This window comes from Mesoplodon densirostris, chromosome 3 (genome assembly GCF_025265405.1).
Source record: "Mesoplodon densirostris isolate mMesDen1 chromosome 3, mMesDen1 primary haplotype, whole genome shotgun sequence".
In the NCBI taxonomy this organism is placed as follows: Eukaryota; Metazoa; Chordata; class Mammalia; order Artiodactyla; family Ziphiidae; genus Mesoplodon; species Mesoplodon densirostris.
The window spans coordinates 152642249-152660823 of record NC_082663.1 but is presented as its reverse complement, the minus strand read 5'-3'; the positions used below and the strand labels follow the sequence as shown (position 1 = coordinate 152660823).

The 18575-nt window shown below is 62.6% G+C and overlaps 2 protein-coding genes across 3 annotated transcripts; both read left to right on the top strand.

Moving 5' to 3' along the window:
- The first annotated feature begins 4322 nt into the window (after window positions 1-4322).
- CIRBP (cold inducible RNA binding protein) lies at window positions 4323-7499 on the top strand. The gene is made up of 7 exons (XM_060094754.1): window positions 4323-4408; window positions 5466-5574; window positions 5659-5765; window positions 5859-5997; window positions 6078-6159; window positions 6276-6346; window positions 6723-7499. Exons 2-7 carry the CDS (start codon window positions 5472-5474, stop codon window positions 6737-6739), a joined length of 519 nt encoding a protein of 172 aa, XP_059950737.1. The 5' UTR covers window positions 4323-4408; window positions 5466-5471; the 3' UTR covers window positions 6740-7499.
- Window positions 7500-10001: 2502 nt separating this feature from the next.
- On the top strand, window positions 10002-12671 carry FAM174C (family with sequence similarity 174 member C). Of its 2 annotated transcripts, none has more exons than XR_009531512.1 (3): window positions 10002-10322; window positions 11172-11342; window positions 11423-11511. XR_009531512.1 is itself a non-coding variant. In XM_060094755.1 (3 exons), coding segments are annotated over exons 1-3 (402 nt in total). In that variant the 5' UTR covers window positions 10002-10038; the 3' UTR covers window positions 12313-12671. The 2 variants fall into 2 exon arrangements, 1 of the variants encoding a protein (XP_059950738.1); XM_060094755.1 differs by lacking the exon at window positions 11172-11342 and adding an exon at window positions 12312-12671 and having other exon boundaries at window positions 11423-11539.
- Window positions 12672-18575: the final 5904 nt, after the last annotated feature.

The following is an 18575-nucleotide window of genomic DNA, read 5'->3' as shown; positions in this document are numbered from 1 at the left end:
ACACACACAGGTGTCTTCCCTGAGCCCCTGGCAGCTGCCCCAGGGGGGTGTGCTCTCCATGACTGCCACTCCAGTGTTGCCATGGAGATGCCACAGCCCCAGTCAGGGGTGCTTCGACCCCTCTGTGTGCCTGCAGGGAGCCTGTACATGGGGCCAAGGTCAAGGGAGAGGACAGGGCATCATTGGGGGTCAGCTCCTCCCGCCCCTGGGGCGGGGCTGTGGACCTCAGCCCTCCCCCCGTCTTGGAAACCCAGGGGGTTGCATCCCCAGCCCCCACCGAGGCAAGCCTTGGGGTTTCCACAAGCACACAGGGGTCCCTGCGCATGCACAGGCCCTGGCGTTTCACACACACCTGACGTATGTCCTCTGCATGAATGCATGTTATTGGTGTGGGCCTCCGGATGTCCCCCGGGTCCCATTCCACAGCCCGTGTGCCTGCCGTTGGTGGGGACTGCAGTCACCAGCACGGCCCATGCGCTGCCTGGCCTTTGCACTTCTGGGATGGGGGCTGGGGCAGGAGCAGAAGAGTGGCAGCTTCCACATTCCTGGGCCATGAGTCACAGGGAGCTCCACCCAGGTGCCCCCTCCCACGTCCCCCTCCACCAGGAAGACCCCTCCTAGTAACAGGAGGTAAACTGAGGCCAGGGCGCAGGCAGCTGAATCTCCTGCCAATTCACAGTTGGCAGCCACCTAGGGATCTCAGATGTCCCCACCTACTCATGCAGGTGGGAAACGGGGTGGGGGGGGGCAGTTAAAGTTAAACTCCTCCTCCTGGCTCTGGCCTCCTGTAGCTCTCCTCTGCCCTAGAGACCCCGGCGGCTGCTGACAGCGCGTGGCATGTTCCCACCCCAGGGGCATGAGTCACGCCACCAGCCATGGGCACATATGATCTGTGAGTCCCGGTTCCCCCGCGTCATGCACACGCAGCAGCGCTGTCCCCGGCTGATCCCACATCCTGGTTATGCACATGCTTTGGGGTCCACGCACAACCCCTTGTGTTCTTGCACATAAGGCATGACCATGCAAACATGTTTCCATGTGTGCACACGCACACACACCCCTCCATGCCAGTTTGCACACACACACACACGTGTGAGCTCTATGCACACACTTCCACAGCCATGTGCACAGGCACACGGCCCCATTTTCATGTTCACACAGGCATGGTCCCCAGAAACCTTGTTTCTCCATCTCTGTACCCACGAGTCCCCTGCCCACGGGCACACATGTGCACCACACCTGGCAACGTACACACACATCCAGTCCCCGCTTCCCCCCTCCCTAGCTCTGAGCCCCGGGGATCTGGGCCAGGCTGGTGGGCTGGAGTCTCTGCCAGGGCGGTCCCCTTCCGCGCCCGCGCTGGGCGGCCTCCAGGTGCACCGTCCCTGCCCCCTCCTGGCCGGCCGGGAGGGGCCGGTAATTACGCAGCCCCGGGGTTCCCCCCCACCACGCGCCTTTCATCCCGTCCACGCCCGACCCGAGCCCAGACGCTCATTACCGCCTCCCGCCCGGTCATTAGCCGGGGTCTGGGGAGGACCCGGCGTCCGGCGGGCCCGACCCCGCGGGGAGGACAGAGGGGGCGGTGCGGGAGCAAGGAAGCCCCGCCCCCGTCTCCGTGGCAACGCCGGCGCAGCCCCGGGGGTGGTCTTCGGCGGGCGCCCGGGGAGGGGAGTCTTGTGAGTGTGCAGACAGGGACCTCCGGCCTAAGACCCGTCCCGCCGGGCAGGCGGTGAGCACCGCGTGTCCCGGCCGTGAATAGCAGCCTCGCCCCCGCCCGCGGCTATTTTAAGTCCCCTCCTCGCCGACCACCCGCAGCGCCCGGGCGGAGACGCGAGGGCGGGCCTGAGGGCGGGACGGGAACCCCCTCCCACGCTGGTGCTCGCGGCCGTCGGCTGGACGGCGGGGCGGGACCGGGAGCCCCCGGCCAGGCTGACAGCGAGGCCGTAGCTCCCCCTTGTGTCCGCGGGAAGAGCGTGGAGTCGCGGCCGAGGGAGCTGGCACCACCTTCTAGGGAGGAAGGTGGTGCCAGCCCCCTGAGACCAGCCCCCCATCTCGCCCCTCACGGGTTCACAAGGTCCTAGGTACACACCGAGTCACAGGGACACGCCGACGTCGGTAGCCGCAGAAACACAGGTGCGCAGACAGGTAACACATCTGAGACGCAAGCACACAGTTCCCACACAATGTCCGGTGCAGGCGCACCTGGAGACAGATATCCATAGGTAAAGGTATGGTATCCATACGTATCCATAGGTAAAGGTCCACACCGTGATGGAAACCCAGGACAGTCGTGGGTACGCATGGAGCCCCGTACCCAGCAACAGGCTCGTAGTAAGTACACGCTTGATAACTGCTGGTGGAATGAATGAATGAACCAGAGAACTTCACAAAACCAGGAGAAGGCAGACTAGGAACCACAGAACAGTGAGGGCGGGGACGGGGGGCGGACAAAGAGTGATGAGGGGCCCCGGTGACTGCAAGGACCCTTTCGCCTGGTCTGGGGACAGGAGCCGCCGACCTGACTTTGCTGGGGGAGCAGATCAGAAGGGAGGGGATTACTCCTGGGCTGGGCATGCCTGACCCCAGGCCCCCTGCATGGGCCCCGGCGGGAGGGCGGGAGCTGAATGCTGATTCTCTCTGCTCCTTTTAGTAACCGCCCTGCGTGAGTGGCTGACGCAGCAGCGGGCTGCGGCTGACGGGGAGTTGTATGGGGGGGCTGTGGCGTGGGGGGACGAGGTGCGGACACGGCTGCCATGAGTCATGAGCTGCTGCCTGGGGGAAGGGGTCCTGAGCCCGAGGAGGGGTCCCAGCGGCCTTTTCACAGGAGACAGTGTCCATGCTCTCGTTCCTACTGCGTCAGCTAGACCCACCGAGTCTGGGGCCTGGAGTGGGGCTGGAACTTCCCCGGGGTAGGCAGCAAAACAGGGGTCTCTGTTCTCAAATCGCCCTAACTTTTTTGGCCGCGCCGTGCGGCATGCGGTGTCCTAGTTCCCCAACCAGGGATGGAACCCACGCCCCCTGTATTGGAAGCTCGGAGTCTTAACCACTGTATAGACAGGGAAGTCCCTCAAATTCCCCCTAACTTTTATGCAGAAGGTATGCCCTTTGAAGACTTTCTGGGGCAGGGGTATAGCTTGGGCCTCTGGTCTGGGCAGGCAGGGATCTGCACTAGCTTCTTCCACCCATGGAAGGGTCCAGGGCCACAGAAGGTAACGTAAGCCAAGCCTGGGCAGGGGGAAAGGGGTGACCACAAGAGGGGCTCCCAGGAACAGCCTTGGGGGTGAAGATCTCTGCAAAGCTGGTTCTTCCAATAGCAGAGGTCTCAAGGACCCCCAGACAGAAAAAAGATGCAGGGGGAGGAACCAAGTGGGTTCTGGGTGTGCTGGTGGGCGGCTGGAGCACAGCAGTGAAAGGGAGATGGGGGGCTGAGCTGAATTTTGGGGTGCAGTGGAGACTCGAGAGTTGGGCACAATGATGGGTTTGAGAGTCCAAGTCGAGGTCAGCCTGAGGTTTAGAGCTGGGATGCAAAAAGTGTCTGGCCAAGTGACTGTGGGGTGTGGGTGCTGCACCAAACTGGGTCAAGTCTGGATTGGGGTGGGAGTTAGGTGTGGTTGCGGGTTGGGATTCGTAGGCAAACTGGGTTGGGTGAAGTTGCGGTGACCCAAAGTTGGGAAGCAGGAAGAATTGGGATCGTGGAGAATATTGGGGTCCACATAAATGGAGTTGCCTCAGTGTTAGGGTTTGGGCGGGCCTTGGGGCGGATCACACGAAGTGGAGCGTTGGGGTTCTGAGAGTTCTGGGGTGTCGGTTATGTTGGCAAGTACATAATGACTGATATCGGGGTTCACATGAAGTTAGGGTGTCTGAGAACTGGATCTCGGGTGGGTGTGGGGACCTGGGTGAGGTCGGTAAGTCGCCGACTGCGGGAGCACCGCAAAGGTCTGGGTTCCAGCGACTCCCAGAAGGTTCCCAGGAGGCTTGGGCCACTGGCAGAAGCCGCCAGAACCCCTTTGTTCTCCGCCACAGGCCGGGGGGGGGGGGGGGGCGGGCGCGCGGAAGTGGGTCAGCTCCGCCCCGCCGAGCACTGGCCCCGCCTCCCGCGCGCGGGCGGGGGACTGCGGACCATGCGCGTCCCCGCCGTACACTGTGCCCCGCGCCCGCTCGCGGGAGGGGGCGGGGCCTGTACAGGCCCGGCCCCCAGCTCATGAATATGAGGCACAGCCACGGCCTCCAGGGCTTCGAATTGGCCGGCACGGGGCGGAGGGGCGGGCTCGGGGGCGGGGCCTAGCGAAGAAGTACATAAGGCGGGCGCAGGGCGGCACCCCCCCGTCACTTCGTGCGTTAGGAGGCTCGGGTCGTTGTGCTGTGCCGTGTTCCCGCCTGCGCCAGGGACCTGCCCGACTCAGTGGTGAGGGCCCTGGCGGCACCGGCTCCACGGTCCCGGGGCGGCGGGCGGCCTGCGGCCTGCCGGAGGAGGCGGGGCGGCGGCGGCACGCCCCTGGGCGGGGGCGGTGCCGGGGCGGGCCCGGGGTGTAGTCCGCCCCGCCGGCGGCGAGGGGCAGCGGAGACCGGGCCGAACCGCGGTCGGAGGGCATCCCCCGTGGGCCAGGGTATTCGCGAGCGGGACACCGCCGCAAAATGGCGGCCGCGAGCGCGAAGCTGCGCCCTGCGAAATGGCGGGAGCGCCGAGTGCCCGGATGGAGTGGCGCGGGGCGCATGCGCGCGTGGGTGGGGCCAGGCTGGGGCTCCTCCCCGATTTCCCGTTGGAGTAGTGCGAGGGCGACACAACCCCGGTGCCACCCCTAACGCCCCAAGTTTGGGTCCCAGTTGCGTGGCTGCAGGGCGCCTTCTGGCCTGTGTTTCGGAGCCATTCAGCGGAGGCTACCAGCCTGTAAAGGGTCGGTATAAGCACCGCCTCGCTTTGATATCCCGGCGCAGAGTCCCCGCCCCGCTTGCACAGCGCCCAGCAGTGGACCAAGCACGTTGCCACTCCGCCTGCCCCGCGACGGTCGGGTTAGGAGTTAGCCCCCCGCTGTTTGCAACGGGCAGAAACCAAGGTGCACTCAGCCCGTGACGATGGTGGTCGATACCTGCCTTCAGGGTGCAGCCCTAAACGTCCCACGAGGGCGTCCCGTGGCTGGAGTTTTGGGGCCCCACAGCCAGGCAGCACTGAGGAGTACTGCAGAACCGCGGTGTGGCCCCAACTTTCAGGGACCCCCCAGTCTGGGGAGCGGAGTTGGCCCAAACACAGAAAAGCGGCCAGAGACCCAAAGTGATACAGGAATTAAGGATTTGTTTGAATTAAGTCCTGGGTGTGGGCTTGGGATGGTTAAAGGGCAGAAAAATAGTTTCCTAACGTTTCCCCCCGAAACATGTGTTATTTGTATAAAGTAAAGTGGGGGGGGAGGCGCTGAGTCTCAAAGTCCCTGCAGGACCTCTGAGGCTTTTGCTGATGTTTGTCACAGGCCGCCATGGCATCAGATGAAGGCAAGCTTTTCGTCGGAGGGCTGAGTTTTGACACCAACGAGCAGTCACTGGAGCAGGTCTTCTCAAAATATGGACAGATCTCAGAAGGTGAGGCTGGTGCCAGACTGCTGGCTGAGTGAGGTTGCTCACGGGGAGGGCTGGGTGCTGACCACGGACCTCTCCCCTGCACAGTGGTGGTCGTGAAGGACAGGGAGACCCAGCGATCGAGGGGCTTTGGGTTTGTCACCTTTGAGAACATCGACGATGCCAAGGACGCCATGATGGCCATGAACGGGAAGGTGAGGGCCGGCTGCTCTGGGGTTCAGTGGGTCCGGGCTGCAAACCGAGGGCGGGAAGTGCAGAGGCTAACCGTGTCCACTTCTGTTCACCAGTCTGTGGATGGGCGGCAGATCCGGGTCGACCAGGCTGGCAAATCGTCTGATAACCGATCCCGCGGGTACCGAGGTGGCTCTGCCGGGGGCCGGGGCTTCTTCCGCGGGGGCCGAGGCCGGGGCCGTGGGTTCTCCAGAGGTGAGTGCCACTTGCAGGGACAAGGTGGGGGCACTGCTGCAGGAGCTGACACTCACTTCTCCTTTCCGTCCCGTCTGTAGGAGGAGGGGACCGCGGCTACGGGGGGAGCCGGTTCGATTCCAGGAGTGGGGGCTATGGAGGCTCCAGAGACTACTACAGCAGGTACGGGCGGCAGTCCTGCGCAGGGGGGCCTGGGAGGCTCTGTGGGGACGCTGGCACAGGGACTGGTGAGAGTCCCCCGAGGTGGCCCCCGGCGCTCAACTGTGTCCTTCCTGCAGCCGGAGTCAGAGTGGCAGCTGCGGTGACCGGAGCTCGGGCGGGTCCTACAGAGACAGCTATGACAGTTACGGTAAGCGGCGCTCCAAGGGCCTGTGGTGGGAGCTCAGTGAGCCTCGGTGCCCTCTGGGCAGTGCTCAGACCCGGTCACTATGTTTGCCCCGTAAGGGACGAGACTGTCCTCTTGGGTTTCGGTGCCAGCAGCCACTTCTGCCACAGAACGTAAAGGCAAAACCAGGCTGACCAAGGAGGAAAGGGAGAGCGAGGGCCCACCGACCAGAGCAGGCCGCATCCGTGCATGTGGGCCGTGCCCGCCACCCTCGGCCATGGGGGGGGTTGGTCGCTCCCGAGCCCCCAGGGCTGAGCCCCCAGGTTTGGGCCGGGAGTGGAATGCTGCCTCTCGTCGCGTGCTTCAGCGCCTTTACACTGTGCCTGCTTCTTGTTCTCAGCTACACACAACGAGTAAAAATCCTTCCTGCTCGAGATCGTCCTTCCAATGGCCGTATATTTAAAGATTTTGGGAGCTCCGCTGAATCGTTAATGTGTAGTGATCACACCTCCTTGTACCCACTTTTGTAGTCTTATTGGTTCTGATCTTGTCAAACACAGCCTGACTGCTTCTGGCCCCCAGATGGCCTCGTTATTACACTTTGCTTTTTAAGGAAGTGCTGTCAGTTTTTAAGAGTCTTAAAAACGTTTTGAAGAGCACTTCCAGTTTTACTTTCACCTTTTTACCGTGAGCCAAGAGTTTTTTTTTTTTAGAAAATCACCAGGGGTTGTGAGAGTTTTGTTTTTTTTTGTTTTCGGTTGTGTTGCTTTTTTTCTTTTTCATTTCAGTGGGGTCGGCCCCATGAAGTTGGGTGCCCCGAGTCACTTCTCTTTGAGATTGAACAGACTCTGAATCTGCTCTTTGTCGGAAGCTGAGCAAGTTGTAGCTTTTTTCCAACTCGGTGTCACGTTTCTGAGTGTAGCGTGGTAGAACCGTGCGGGCGGCAGCAGAGCACCCGGGCTGCCCTGGCCCGGCCCGGGCCCCCACCTGTCCTGTGGGACCCACAGTAGACTTGCAGACATCCCCGAGAGGTTCTTGAAAATGTGTATTTATATTGTCCTTTTTTGCCGGAAGACGTACGCATATCCCGTCAATGTTGTATCTGAAGTGGTGAAGGAGTTCTTGTACGCAGTTTTCTTTGGCTTCACGAAGCCGATTAAAAGACCATCTGAATGAACCTCGCTCTGACCATCTCCCTTTGATTGCACCACACGCGCCCTGCAGGGGCTCGAGGCAGGCAGACCTGAGCAGAGAGGGCAGCTAGAGGACTAGGTTCGCAGTCCCTCCCGAGGCTGCCACAGCTAGAGGAGAAAGGCAGGGTCAGTGACGCTGGCTGGGCCCCTGTGACAGCCGACAGCCACCGGCCCCAGTTAGGCAAGCAGGTGGGTGACGGGAGCGGGCTCTCGGACCGCAGGGCAGCCCCGGAGCGCTTCTGGCCGTGGCAGCTGGAAGGCTCGATGGGGCGGGCAGCCTAGCAGGGACGGTGGACACGCGGGCGCCCGACGCTGACCTTGAACCCCTTAGTCTAGTAGCAGGCCAGAGAGCAGACACAGGCAGGGTCCCCGGGTGACCACAGACTGACCGGCTCATTAGCTAGCTCTGCTGTTGCTTTACAAGTTCTGAGCGTTCTCTGCTAGCCTATGGAAGCTGCAGCCCCTCGGAGGACAGAAGTGTTGTGCGCCCAACAGAAACCTCTGAGACGCAAGCTGCTCCCTGGGCTAGCTCATATGTGGAGATAGTCCTGTAATTCGAGGTAACTCCTTTTGCTCGTCCGCATCCCTCCTCTTGTTGAGAGCTCATTTGAAAGTAAAGTCGTGTACCTGGGGAATGTTCCTTTGACTTTTTCGCTTTTCGATTTTTCTTTTTCTTTTTTTTAAAAAAAAATCAAGCTAGAACTAAAGGCAGACCCCGGCCGTTTGCCTTTCCCCGCCTGCAGCCAGGCGAGCGGCCCGGGCAGTTGAGCAGGATTGGAGACAACCAAACGCCCCGCCTTTTGGAATTTTTTGTTCATCAATTGACTGTCTTTTCCAGACCTCTTTGAGTCACAGTCCTAACTAGCTCTCTCTGATGTCTGTTGCTGCCATGAGTTTTTTCTCAGAGCCCGCGCCGATTTCTAAGCAGCTCCATCCCAAGTGGGTAGCTGGCTCTGCTTAAGAGTACAAAGTGGCCTGGCCCATCTGAAAGGCGCAGGCCCGCCCTGGGCATGCTGGCCCGTGGCGGGGCCTCTTGGGTTGGCCCCGATGACTAGCTTGAGACCCTCCTAGGAGCTGTGGATGGTTTCGGGGGAGTCGGGGAGGGGCGGCTTGTGAGCTCAGCCAGGGTGTCAGGGTTAACACTCCTTTGCTTTGGCAGGTTGAATGGAAGCCAGTGCGACCCGGAAGGGTGACCCGAGAGCAACAATGACCTGGGGGTCACTGCCCCAGGAGGAACTTCACCTGGGAGCAACAGCCAGCGGCACAGCTGCCTGCCCTTGCAGCCCGTCACCTGTAAGTGCTTCTCGGCGGGGGAGACATGTGGCCCTGTGGCCCTGGCCCTTGCGGTGGGTTCTTCCCCGTCCTGGCTGTGTGACCCCTGTCGGGGGCAGTGTCTTCATCTCCTGCTCGAGCAGCCCTCGTGTCCCCCCTCTCACCTCTCCCGTCTTCCCAGCAGGTGCTTCACTGGCGAGGTTGGGGTGCGGGGCTTCAAGGTGCTCCAGGAGGATGGGCGTGTGGCGCTGGCACGGCGGCCAGTCCTCACTCGTGATGTGACAAGACAAATGTGGAAGGTGCATTTGAATAAAGGGATGGTGTGTCCACCCACAAATCTGAGTCTGGTGTGGGGTGCGTCGTGGAGGGCGGACACTGAGCTTCAGCCTGAGGCCTGGCCAGAGGGGCTGTGGCGGGGAGTCCACTAGAGATAGCCTCCTCTTGGGGCCTTCGTTCTGGCCACGAGCTGGATCCAGACCCGGAAGGCCAGGCGGCAGTTCATTGCGCTCCCCCTGGGGCAGTTCTCTCAGGCCGAGGGAGCCAAGGAGGAGGTGGTCCCTTGGCGGCGCGTCCCCCAGGGCCAGGCAGAGGCCTTGTCAGAGTAACCCCGGGCACCTTCAGCTTGTCCGCCCCCGGAGCCGGCCTGCCTTTCCAGGCAGTTTGTCTCCAGGCCTGGTCTGGGGGTGCAGAACGTTGGGGCTGAGCCCCGGTTCCAGCTGCCTTGGGCTCTAGGCGGATTACCTCAAGTCTCAGCAGGGTGCGGCCGGGTGAGGTCCAGGTCACCGGTACCCCCCTTTTCCCACGGGGTGTGTCTGGTCTCTCCTGGCCCCCGCCACAGACGGGAGGGCCAGGGACACCGGGCCACCATGCTGGTGTCACCGAAGCCCAGGGCGACTAGGGGCGGGGACGCGAGAGTTCCAGGGCCCAGGTGGGAGGGAGGCCCGCAGGGCACGGTCGCGCCTGTCCCCTCATCGTAACCCCCCTGCGGGGTGGCCGCGGTGCTCACGCTCCGGGCAGGGGATACAGAACTGCGGCTCCGAGCCTTCGGGGGCGGGGTGCGCGCGGAGCCGGCGGGGCGCGGGGTTCTTCCCCACTTCGGGTGAAGCGAGGTGAGCGACCGGGGGTGGTGGCGGGCCCGGCGTTTCCGGGAGCCAGGCCCCGCCCCCGCGGGCCATTGGCTGGCCCCGCCCCCGCGCCAGTGAGTGACTGCTCCTCGCGGGGGCGGGGCGCGGCTACCGCTTCCGCCGGGCTATGGGGCTGCGTGTGCTGCCGCCGCGGCTCCTGCTGCTGTCGGCGCTGCTGCTGCCGCTGCGGCTGTGCGGTGCCGAGGACGCCGCGACCCCGTCGCTGCGCCGCACGCAGGCCACGTTCTTGCCGCAGCCCGCCGTGACGAACGGGAGCCAGCCGGGCGCTCCGCACAACAGTACACACCGTTGGCCGCTGGGATCGCCGGACTCGCCGCTTCTGCGTTCCCTCTACGTGGTTACGGGCCTCATCGTCCTGGCCGTGCTATACTTCCTTATCCGGGCATTCAGGTGCGTCAGGCGCACGCCGCCGCCGCCGCCCTGGCGCGGCCAATCGGCGCGCGCCTTGCGCCCCAAGTGTTGCGGCGCGAGAGCCCCGCCTCTCCGGCGCGGTGCGCCATCGTCACGTGGGTGGGGACGTGGGGAGGAGTGGGTGGGGTCAGGCAATCACGTGACGCGCCGCTCCTTCGGGATGTTGGGGTCGGTTTTCTAGACGCAGCCACCGAGACTAGAGGTTGCGGGGTGATGAGGGCACCGGGAATTCCCGGGACCCTCTGCGGCTCCCCCAGCCCGGTGACGACTAGCGCAGCGCTCAGTAACCCAACTTGCATCTGCCTCGCAGGCGTGGCCGCAACCTTCCCTGTAGTTAACGTCCACAGCGTGACCAGGGCCTGGCGGGAGCCTGCCCCCCGCACCTTGCTCCTCCTGTTTCTTCAGCCCAGAGTTGGCCGTGATCATCAGTGTTTAGGTTCTGCACACGCTCTCCCCAAGAGTTGAGGACCCCCTTGTCTTCCCCGCGGCATATGCCCTGCCTCCTGCAGGCCCGTGACCCCCTCCTCAGGCTCCTGTCCTCCCCGTTTGGCTTCCTTTCTGGGGCTGATCTCCAGAGGGCTTTTGTCACGCAGAGCTGATCATATCAAGATGTTCTGAAGGGGCCTTTTCTGTCCTGCATTGACACTGCTGTGGGTACACAATGTTCATCTCCCATCTGAATACGTGTCACATACACCACAGAGGGTCCCGTGCTTTCCCTGGTGGTGGTCAGGAGCCGGGGCTTCTGCCCGTGACAGCCTTCTACTTGATGTCTTTGGCAAACTTTCTCTAAGGCTCAGTCGTCTAATTAGTAAAATGGAATTACAGCGCCCCCCTCCCAGGGGTCCTTGCCCAAGGGCCTACGCCCTGGGGGCCTGCCAAGGGAGATGTCCACAGCAACTGATGATGATTGTGACCATTATGAGAAGAAACGCAGTTGGAACCGGAAAGTTCACAGCAAGACTCTGGGAGTCGAGCAGACGAGCATTATCGGAGAAGGTGGGAAGCAGGGCAGGGTGTCAGCAGCTCCACCGAAGGGCTATGAGAGGGCCTCTGAGCAAGCCTGGGTCTGCTTCCAGATTGAAAAAGCCGCAGTGGAGGAGGTACGGGCTCCTGGCCAACACCGAGGACCCCACCGAGATGGCATCGCTGGACAGCGACGAGGAGACGGTCTTTGAAACAAGGAACCTGAGATGGTAGGGCAGCCCTCCACACACCTTCAGGGGCTCCTTGGGTTGGGGGGTGGGGTCAGCAGGCCAGAGAGTTAGGAAGACTGTTGGCCAGTGAGGCCCTCAGTGCAGTCAGCACGCAACAGTGGCTGGGCCTGGCTTTGCCGTCGCAGGCTGTGTGGCCTCGTCCCAGGCACGTCCATCTCCCAGCCTCAGTTTCTCATTTCTTTTAAGATGGGAACGGGCTGCAGTGCTTGAGTCAGTGGGCACTTGCTCTGGGCCTGACTCTGAAGGCCAAGATCAGTGTCAGAGATGGAGAATGAACTGCGAGGTGCTAGCAAAGCTGTGGGGGGGTGGGTCAGAGACGGCCTCTCCACAGCTCCAGCCAGGGGTAGAGCATCCCAGGCAGAGGCAATGGTAGAGACAAAGAAAGAGGGCTGACAACGGCAGTGACCCAGTGGCCACTGGGCGCAGGGCCAGCGACAGGGCCTGAGCGGCGAGGGATGGCCTGTTTAACCCCAGCTTGTCTGGGGCTCAGGCACAGGAGCTGAGAGACCACAGGACGATTCTGACTTTCCAAGCCCCCGAGGGAGGTGTGGGTATGGCCTGGGAATCCCTCTGGTCTCAGACGTCTCCTGGCTGGGGCACCCCTTTCCCCCAGGTAGGGAGTTGGCAGGGCCTGCAGGCTGGGGGTGGGGGCTGGGCAGGTTAGAGGCACAGGCACAGTGGGGCGGGGGTGGGGCGGGGGCAGTGTGGGCTCCCCACCCAACACTTTTCACGTCCTACCCCTCGTTTCCAGATGTATAGGTCGGGAAGGCAGCATTTCCAGCGGCCCTGTGGGAAAGACAAGAGACAGGGCCCCTCCCAGTGCTTGGAATGCCCTGCTGATTTTCCTGCCACCAAAGAACTTGTGTGGGGCCTGCCAGAAGCCGCCCCAGCCCTGCCCCCGGACAAGACCGCCCAGGATACCGGCTGGAAGCCAGAGGGTCCCCGGCAGCAGCACGCAGAACTCTGAGGTCCCCTGGCCACGTTGTGACTTGTGCCGATCACCCTTCCTGGTGGGGATGCGGCAGCCCCAAGCTGAGGCCTGGTAGGCGGGTGGGCTAGGGGGCCTGTCTGGGAGCACCGTATCCCTGGGCTGAGGACAATAAAGGCAACCAGTGGTTCTGTAGCTGGTACCCAGCTCCACAGTGGGCCAGACCCAGCGCTCTGGCTCACAGGTGGGGGGTGGGCAGCAGACCTGGGCTCCATGTGGGCCTTAGTTCTCACACCTGTGACCATTTGGTCCCATCCTCAGGTGTCCAGAGGGTCCCGTGAGGAATCCCACAAAGGAGACAAAGAGATGGGGGAGAACTACTCCCACTTGCCTGGAAAAAGACCCTGCCAGTCATTGTTGTTGAGCCTAGGGAGAACTCCTATTCATCCAGCAAAGCTCCTGCTCAGGGCTCCCCTGTCCATAATGCCTTCAGCCTGGGGCCCCTAAAGTTCATGCTCTGTGCCTCACCACACTCACACCACTATTTCGGGGGTGTTTCCTAAGGAACCCCTGGCTGTAGTGTATGGGTCTGGAGCTTTCTGCAGCCTGAGGCTCGCTGTGCCCACCCTGCCTCTCCCCCATCAGCCTCTTGTGGAATCACTGATGAACCTGATCCCCCATCCCAGGAAACCTATTCTGGCACTCAGGCCTCCGTTCTGGCCACCTGAGATCTATCGTGGGTACCTGAGTCCCACTGGGGCACCTGACCCTCATCCCAGGCACCCCAGTCCCATGGGGGTAGGTACCTCAGCCCCCATCCTGATCACCTCAGCCCCATCCCCGGAATGTGAACCCCTTTCAGGCACCATAATCCCCTTGGGGCAATCGACCCCCACCCTGGGCACCTAACCCCTTTCCCACCTGAGCCCCATCCCAGGCACCTGCACCCCATTGGGGTGCCTCAGTCCTCATACTGGCCACCTGAGTTCCATACTGGGCACCTGAGTCCCATCGGGGTACCTCAGTCCCCATCCCTGGTGAGGGGCTTGATGAGTTCCTCTGTGGGCCTTGTTTCTAGGCGGAGTCCAGCTCTGGCCTGTTCCCCCCGCCCGCACCCTGTCATTGTGGTCCTGGAGAGTGGGAGAGGTGGGGCTGGCCTGTGGCTGCCCACAGCCTGAGGTCTCCCGGGGCTGCTGGCTGGAGGCACCAAGGCCGTGTCGTTAGGAGGAGCTGTCATTAGGAGGAGCTGCCACCAGGTGGCAGCCTTGTGCTGCCCAGCCTGTGCCATGCTGGCCTGTGGTCCCGGCGTGGCCTGAGGCAAACCGTTGTAGAGGTGGGGAAGTACTTCGAAGTCGGGGGCCCTGTTTCGCACATCTTCTCAACCCCACCTTGTTGCCATGTCTACCATGGGTTGGTCCCAGCCTGCTGCCCACTCAAGACCCATCAGCCCCTGCGGCCCGTCTACCTTGCAGTCCTGCTGATCCTCCTGGCTCAGCCTGAGCCTGGGTTCCAGCAGAAGAACTGTCATGGTCAGCTGGCCGCCCCTCTCTCCAGTCGGGGTCCTCTGCGTTGGCCCCCAGTTGGCTTCCTTGGGCATCTCTGTTGGCAGCCCCCGACCCTGCCCCAAGTCTGCTCACACTTCCTCTTCCCCCTCTGGTGCCCAGCTGCCGCCTCCAGGAAGTCCTAACTGCCTTTGCCACCCCCATTCTTTGGGAGGGTCCTGTACGGAGTGGCGAGCCGGTCCCCAGAAGCCAGGGAGGGTTGAGGAAGTGAGGCCAGAGTCCCTGGGAGGCCCTGAGATGTCACGCCCCCTGACCCCCGGGCTCTGGCCGCCCTTTCTCCCCATCTGTTCCCCCTGTGGGTCTCTCTCCACGCATCTCTTTTTGTCTCTACGTCTCTGTCTGAACCTCTGCTCGTCTCCCTGTTGGTGTCTCTCTCTATTTGCACTGCCTTTCAGCCTCCATGGGTTTCTGACCCTCTCTGTCACTCTGTCTCCGTGTCTGACCCGCTGGGACACGCTTTTTGGGGGGGGGGGAAACACGCTTTTAACAGGCGCTCAGACACCGTCCACGGCCCGCCCCCAGCCCCCACCCCGTGATCTGCGCCCCTTTCCCACAGCTCTGAGCGATTTCTCGAGCTTCAAAAGGCACATTAATTACTCTAATGATGTCAGGAGAGACCCGGCGCTCTGCCATCCGGAGCCGGGAACACACTGCGCGCCCCCGCAGCCCCGCGCCTCCTGCCCTCCCCCTCGGGTGGGGGGAGCCCCGCCCGCTTCCCGGCCCCTGCGCCTGTCAGCGCCGTCCACGCGCGCACCGCAACGCCGGCGCTAGTGCCGAGTAATTGGCAGCCCCCACCAAGGTTAATGCACTATTAGCGGGAAGTTCTCGGCGGCTAAGAGCCGGGAGAGGGGCCTGTCAGCGCGAGATGAAAGGCCCCCGGGCCCGGATGGCTGGAGGGCCGCGTGTGCGTGTGCATGTGCATGTGCATGCCGGCTCGGGAGGCCTTCCTGCACCTTCTCCGCACTCACACACGGGCACAGGCATGACACGGCTGCGAGGACAGGCGACACGGTCGCCAGGCGTGCGGGACGGACACAGGGCACAAGCCCACACGCGCGCGCACATCGGTGTCGCCCGCAGCGGGTCCCAAGCCCGGGCCGGGTGAGGGTGCGCAGACCAACAGCCCGGCGCCCTCGAGGCCCCTCCCACCACTTCCGTCCCCCAGCCCCCACCCTGGGAGTGCCCACTGGACACGCAGCAAAGCAGCCCCTTCGGCCCGGGGGCCACGTTGGGGGTCTCTGTCTCCCGGGAGGCTCGCTGTGCGGCTAGACGGCCCCGCCCCCAACCTCGGTTCTCCGTCTGGGGACTGGGGCCGGGAAGGGGCGGGAAGGGGGGAAGCTGATCAAGGCCAGGCGTCTTCCCTGTAGGTGGGAGCCCCTCTGCTGGTTCTGACGTGGTCTCCCTCGGACGTGGCCCCCGCTCTCCTGGGGTCAGCAGGCGAGGGAGCTGTGCCCTCCCTGGGGTTCCTAGGACCCCCATCTCCTCTCTGCGCTGTCTGAGCCGCCACCTCCCTTCTCCACGCAGGCCTTGATGTCCTGGTCCCGGACAAGAGTGGTGGTCCAGGTGCCCACTCGGGCACGGCTCCACCCAGAACTGTGCCACCAGTATGGTGACCATGACTAGCTTTTTTTTTTTTTTTTTTTTTTTTTATTTATTTTTTTGGCTGTGTTGGGTCTTCGTTTCTGTGCAAGGGCTTTCTCTAGTTGTGGCAAGCGGGGGCCACTCTTCATCGCGGTGGACCTCTCACTGTTGTCGCCTCTCCTGTTGCGGAGCACAGGCTCCAGACGCGCAGGCTCAGTAGTTGTGGCTCACGGACTTAGTTGTTGCACGGCATGTGGGATCTTCCCAGACCAGGGCTCAAACCCGTGTCCCCTCCATTAGCAGGCAGATTCTCAACCACTGCGCCACCAGGGAAGCCCATGACTAGCTATTTATATCCACGTTAATTAAACGTAGGTGAAGTCTAAAGTCCTATTCCTCATCGCACTGACCACATTTCATGTGCCCAGTAGCCATGTGGAGCTTCTGGTGGTGCCTGTGTTGGACTTATCCATCCTTGTGGGAATTTCTTTTGGACCGTAGTGGTCTAGCCCCCAGACTGTCAGGTGACCACTGGGAAGAGGGGGTCTGTGTCCAGGGCCCTGGGGCTGGGACGGGGAGGAGGGAGGAGGGGGTGTGGAATAGCTGGGTCCGGCGCTGGCCTGGCTGTGGAGCTTGCAGGAATCTGAGGTCCGGGCTGAGGTTTCAAGGACCTGACTGGACACTGGACACGAGGGTGGGAATTTTTTTTTTTTTTTTCTTTTTGCTGTATGCGGGCCTCTCACTGTTGTGGCCTCTCCCGTTGCGGAGCACAGGCTCCGGATGCGCAGGCCCAGCGGCCATGGCTCACGGGCCCAGCCGCTCCGCGGCATATGGGATCCTCCCAGACCGGGGCACGAACCCGTATCCCCTGCATCGGCAGGCGGACTCTTAACCACTGCGCCACCAGGGAGGCCCAAGGGTGGGAATTTTAATTTACCAGCAAGGGAAAGGGACAGGTTAGTTCGTTTATGCTCGGTCACAGCCTGGAGAACTCTCCTTGAGACCTGCTCTGACCTGGTTCAGTGAAGCCCCAGACCCGCCAAGGCCCCCCCGCCCTCCCTGGCGACCCCTTCCCGCCTCTTGAAAAGCGCTTGAACCGGAGCAGGCGGTGGACTGCGTCCAATATTTTCTGTAATGAGAAATTTTTGCCCGCATATTTTTAGCTTTCTCCAAGGCGCTGTGGCCTTTGAAGGTTGAGGGGGCGCTGGTCGCTGAGGCCAAGCCCTGGGAATTTACCCTGTGGACTGGGGCGACAGGTAATGGGTGGTGGGCACTGGGCCGGGGGTCAGTGGGCAGAGGGTGATGGGTGGTGTGTGATGTGTTGCAGCTCGTGGGAGGTGGGTGACCAGTGGTGGGTCAGGAGCCAGTGGGGGTGGGCAGGGGCCAGTGGGTAGGGGGTGATCGGTCAGGGTTGGTGGGCGGTGGGCAGGGGGTGCTGGGCACAGACTAGGGGCAGGTCTGGGCCTGGCTCAGACAAGACCCTCCCTGAGTCTGAGGTGGACCTTTGAGCCCAAGAGTTCAGACTGCAGTGGATGGGGACAGATCCCATCAAAAACCCTGCCCTGGGTCTGGGCCTGGGGCTTACAGTCGACCCTGAGTGACCCCTGACCCTGACTGAGCCTTGAACCTAAGACTGACCCCGGTCCCCAAAGTGAGCCTGACCACTGACCCTTGATTCCAGCAGAAGCTTACTCCAGAACGACCCCTGACCTTAGCTGACCGCCCCCCCCGCCGGCAGAGCCTGGAGGCTGGGATGGCCACCCACTCTGAGAGGCAACAGAGCCTCTTGGGGGCCCACAGCGGGGCCCATCGGGCAGGGGTCCGCGAGGGCAGCTGGGCAGCTGTTCCCGCACCCCCGTCCCCGCCTTGCCCGGGGCCGGACCGTGGAGCAGCTCTGCCCTCCCCTCCCCTCCCCGGGGGCCCCTCCTCCGGGAGCACAGCGGGCGCAGGGAGGTTGAATGGGGGACGTGCGCCTTTGTTCCTGTCCCTGCTCGGGCTCTGACCTTGAGAGAGAGACAAGAACAGAAGGAAAACGGAGCTTCTGCTCAAATCCGCTCGGCGGTGGTGGCTCTCGCCTCGGTGGCCCCTGCATGCAAATGAGCCGACCCATCCAGGCCTTTGCCGGATGTCCCCTCACCTGCTGTGCCCTTCTGTCTCCCAAACCCCTACAACCCTGCGGGTCCAAGTCCTGGTGGGTGTGACAGAAGAGACCCTCACCCCTCCATGAGGTCCCATGCCATGGAGGGTGCTCTCGTCCCAGGCCAGAGAGAGCTTCTGGGTGGACCCCTTTGCTGGCCAGGCCTGGCACCCCTGGGCTCGCAGCCCCTCTTCCTGGGCTCAGACCCCACGCCTTCCAGAGTAGTGGCCCCATCACTTCTCAAAGAGCCAGACCAGCCAGCCCGGGCCGAGCCTGGCCTGTGTGGCTGGAGCCCCAGGCCCTCACTCCAGCGGTGTCCAGATGGTCTGTTCGGGGCCTTGCCAGGTGACCCTGGGCCAGTTCTGGTCCTCTCTCGGCCTTCCCACCCTCCTCTGTGGAGCCACCTCAGCCAGCCCTGGGACTTCAAACTTGGGCACCTGCAGTCAATGGACAAGACCCAGAAGGCAGAACACCCCAAACAGATGGGCAGAGTCCCCTGGAAGGCAGAGAACAGAGAACCTTGGCGGGGGGGGGTTGGGGGGTGGCTGAAGTACAGGGAGGACGATGGGCCTTGAAGGAGGAACCAGAATTTCACAGGAAGAGCGGGGAAGGCCTCCCAGGCACGGTGCAGCCCAAGCAAAGAGGGGTAAGTGCCGGGACGACAGCAGGAAGCTCAGGGCACATGTGGAACGTGGCCACAGTATATCGGAAATGTGTACGTAGCTGGGGCGGGTGTATTTACCATCCCCGCCTGGTTGGGGCAAAGCTTAGTTTGCCAGTCTCTGGCCTCTCAAGGTTCTTGCGAGG

Bases quoted from the DNA above. Each gene is read 5' to 3' on its own strand.
- CIRBP (XM_060094754.1), top strand. From the start codon at position 5,472: ATGGCATCAGATGAAGGCAAGCTTTTCGTCGGAGGGCTGAGTTTTGAC. The intron at 5,575-5,658 runs GTGAGGCTGGTG...TCCCCTGCACAG, and splicing joins ATATGGACAGATCTCAGAAG to TGGTGGTCGTGAAGGACAGG. The intron at 5,998-6,077 runs GTGAGTGCCACT...TCCCGTCTGTAG, and splicing joins GGGCCGTGGGTTCTCCAGAG to GAGGAGGGGACCGCGGCTAC.
- FAM174C (XM_060094755.1), top strand. From the start codon at position 10,039: ATGGGGCTGCGTGTGCTGCCGCCGCGGCTCCTGCTGCTGTCGGCGCTG. The intron at 10,323-11,422 runs GTGCGTCAGGCG...GTCTGCTTCCAG, and splicing joins TTCCTTATCCGGGCATTCAG to ATTGAAAAAGCCGCAGTGGA.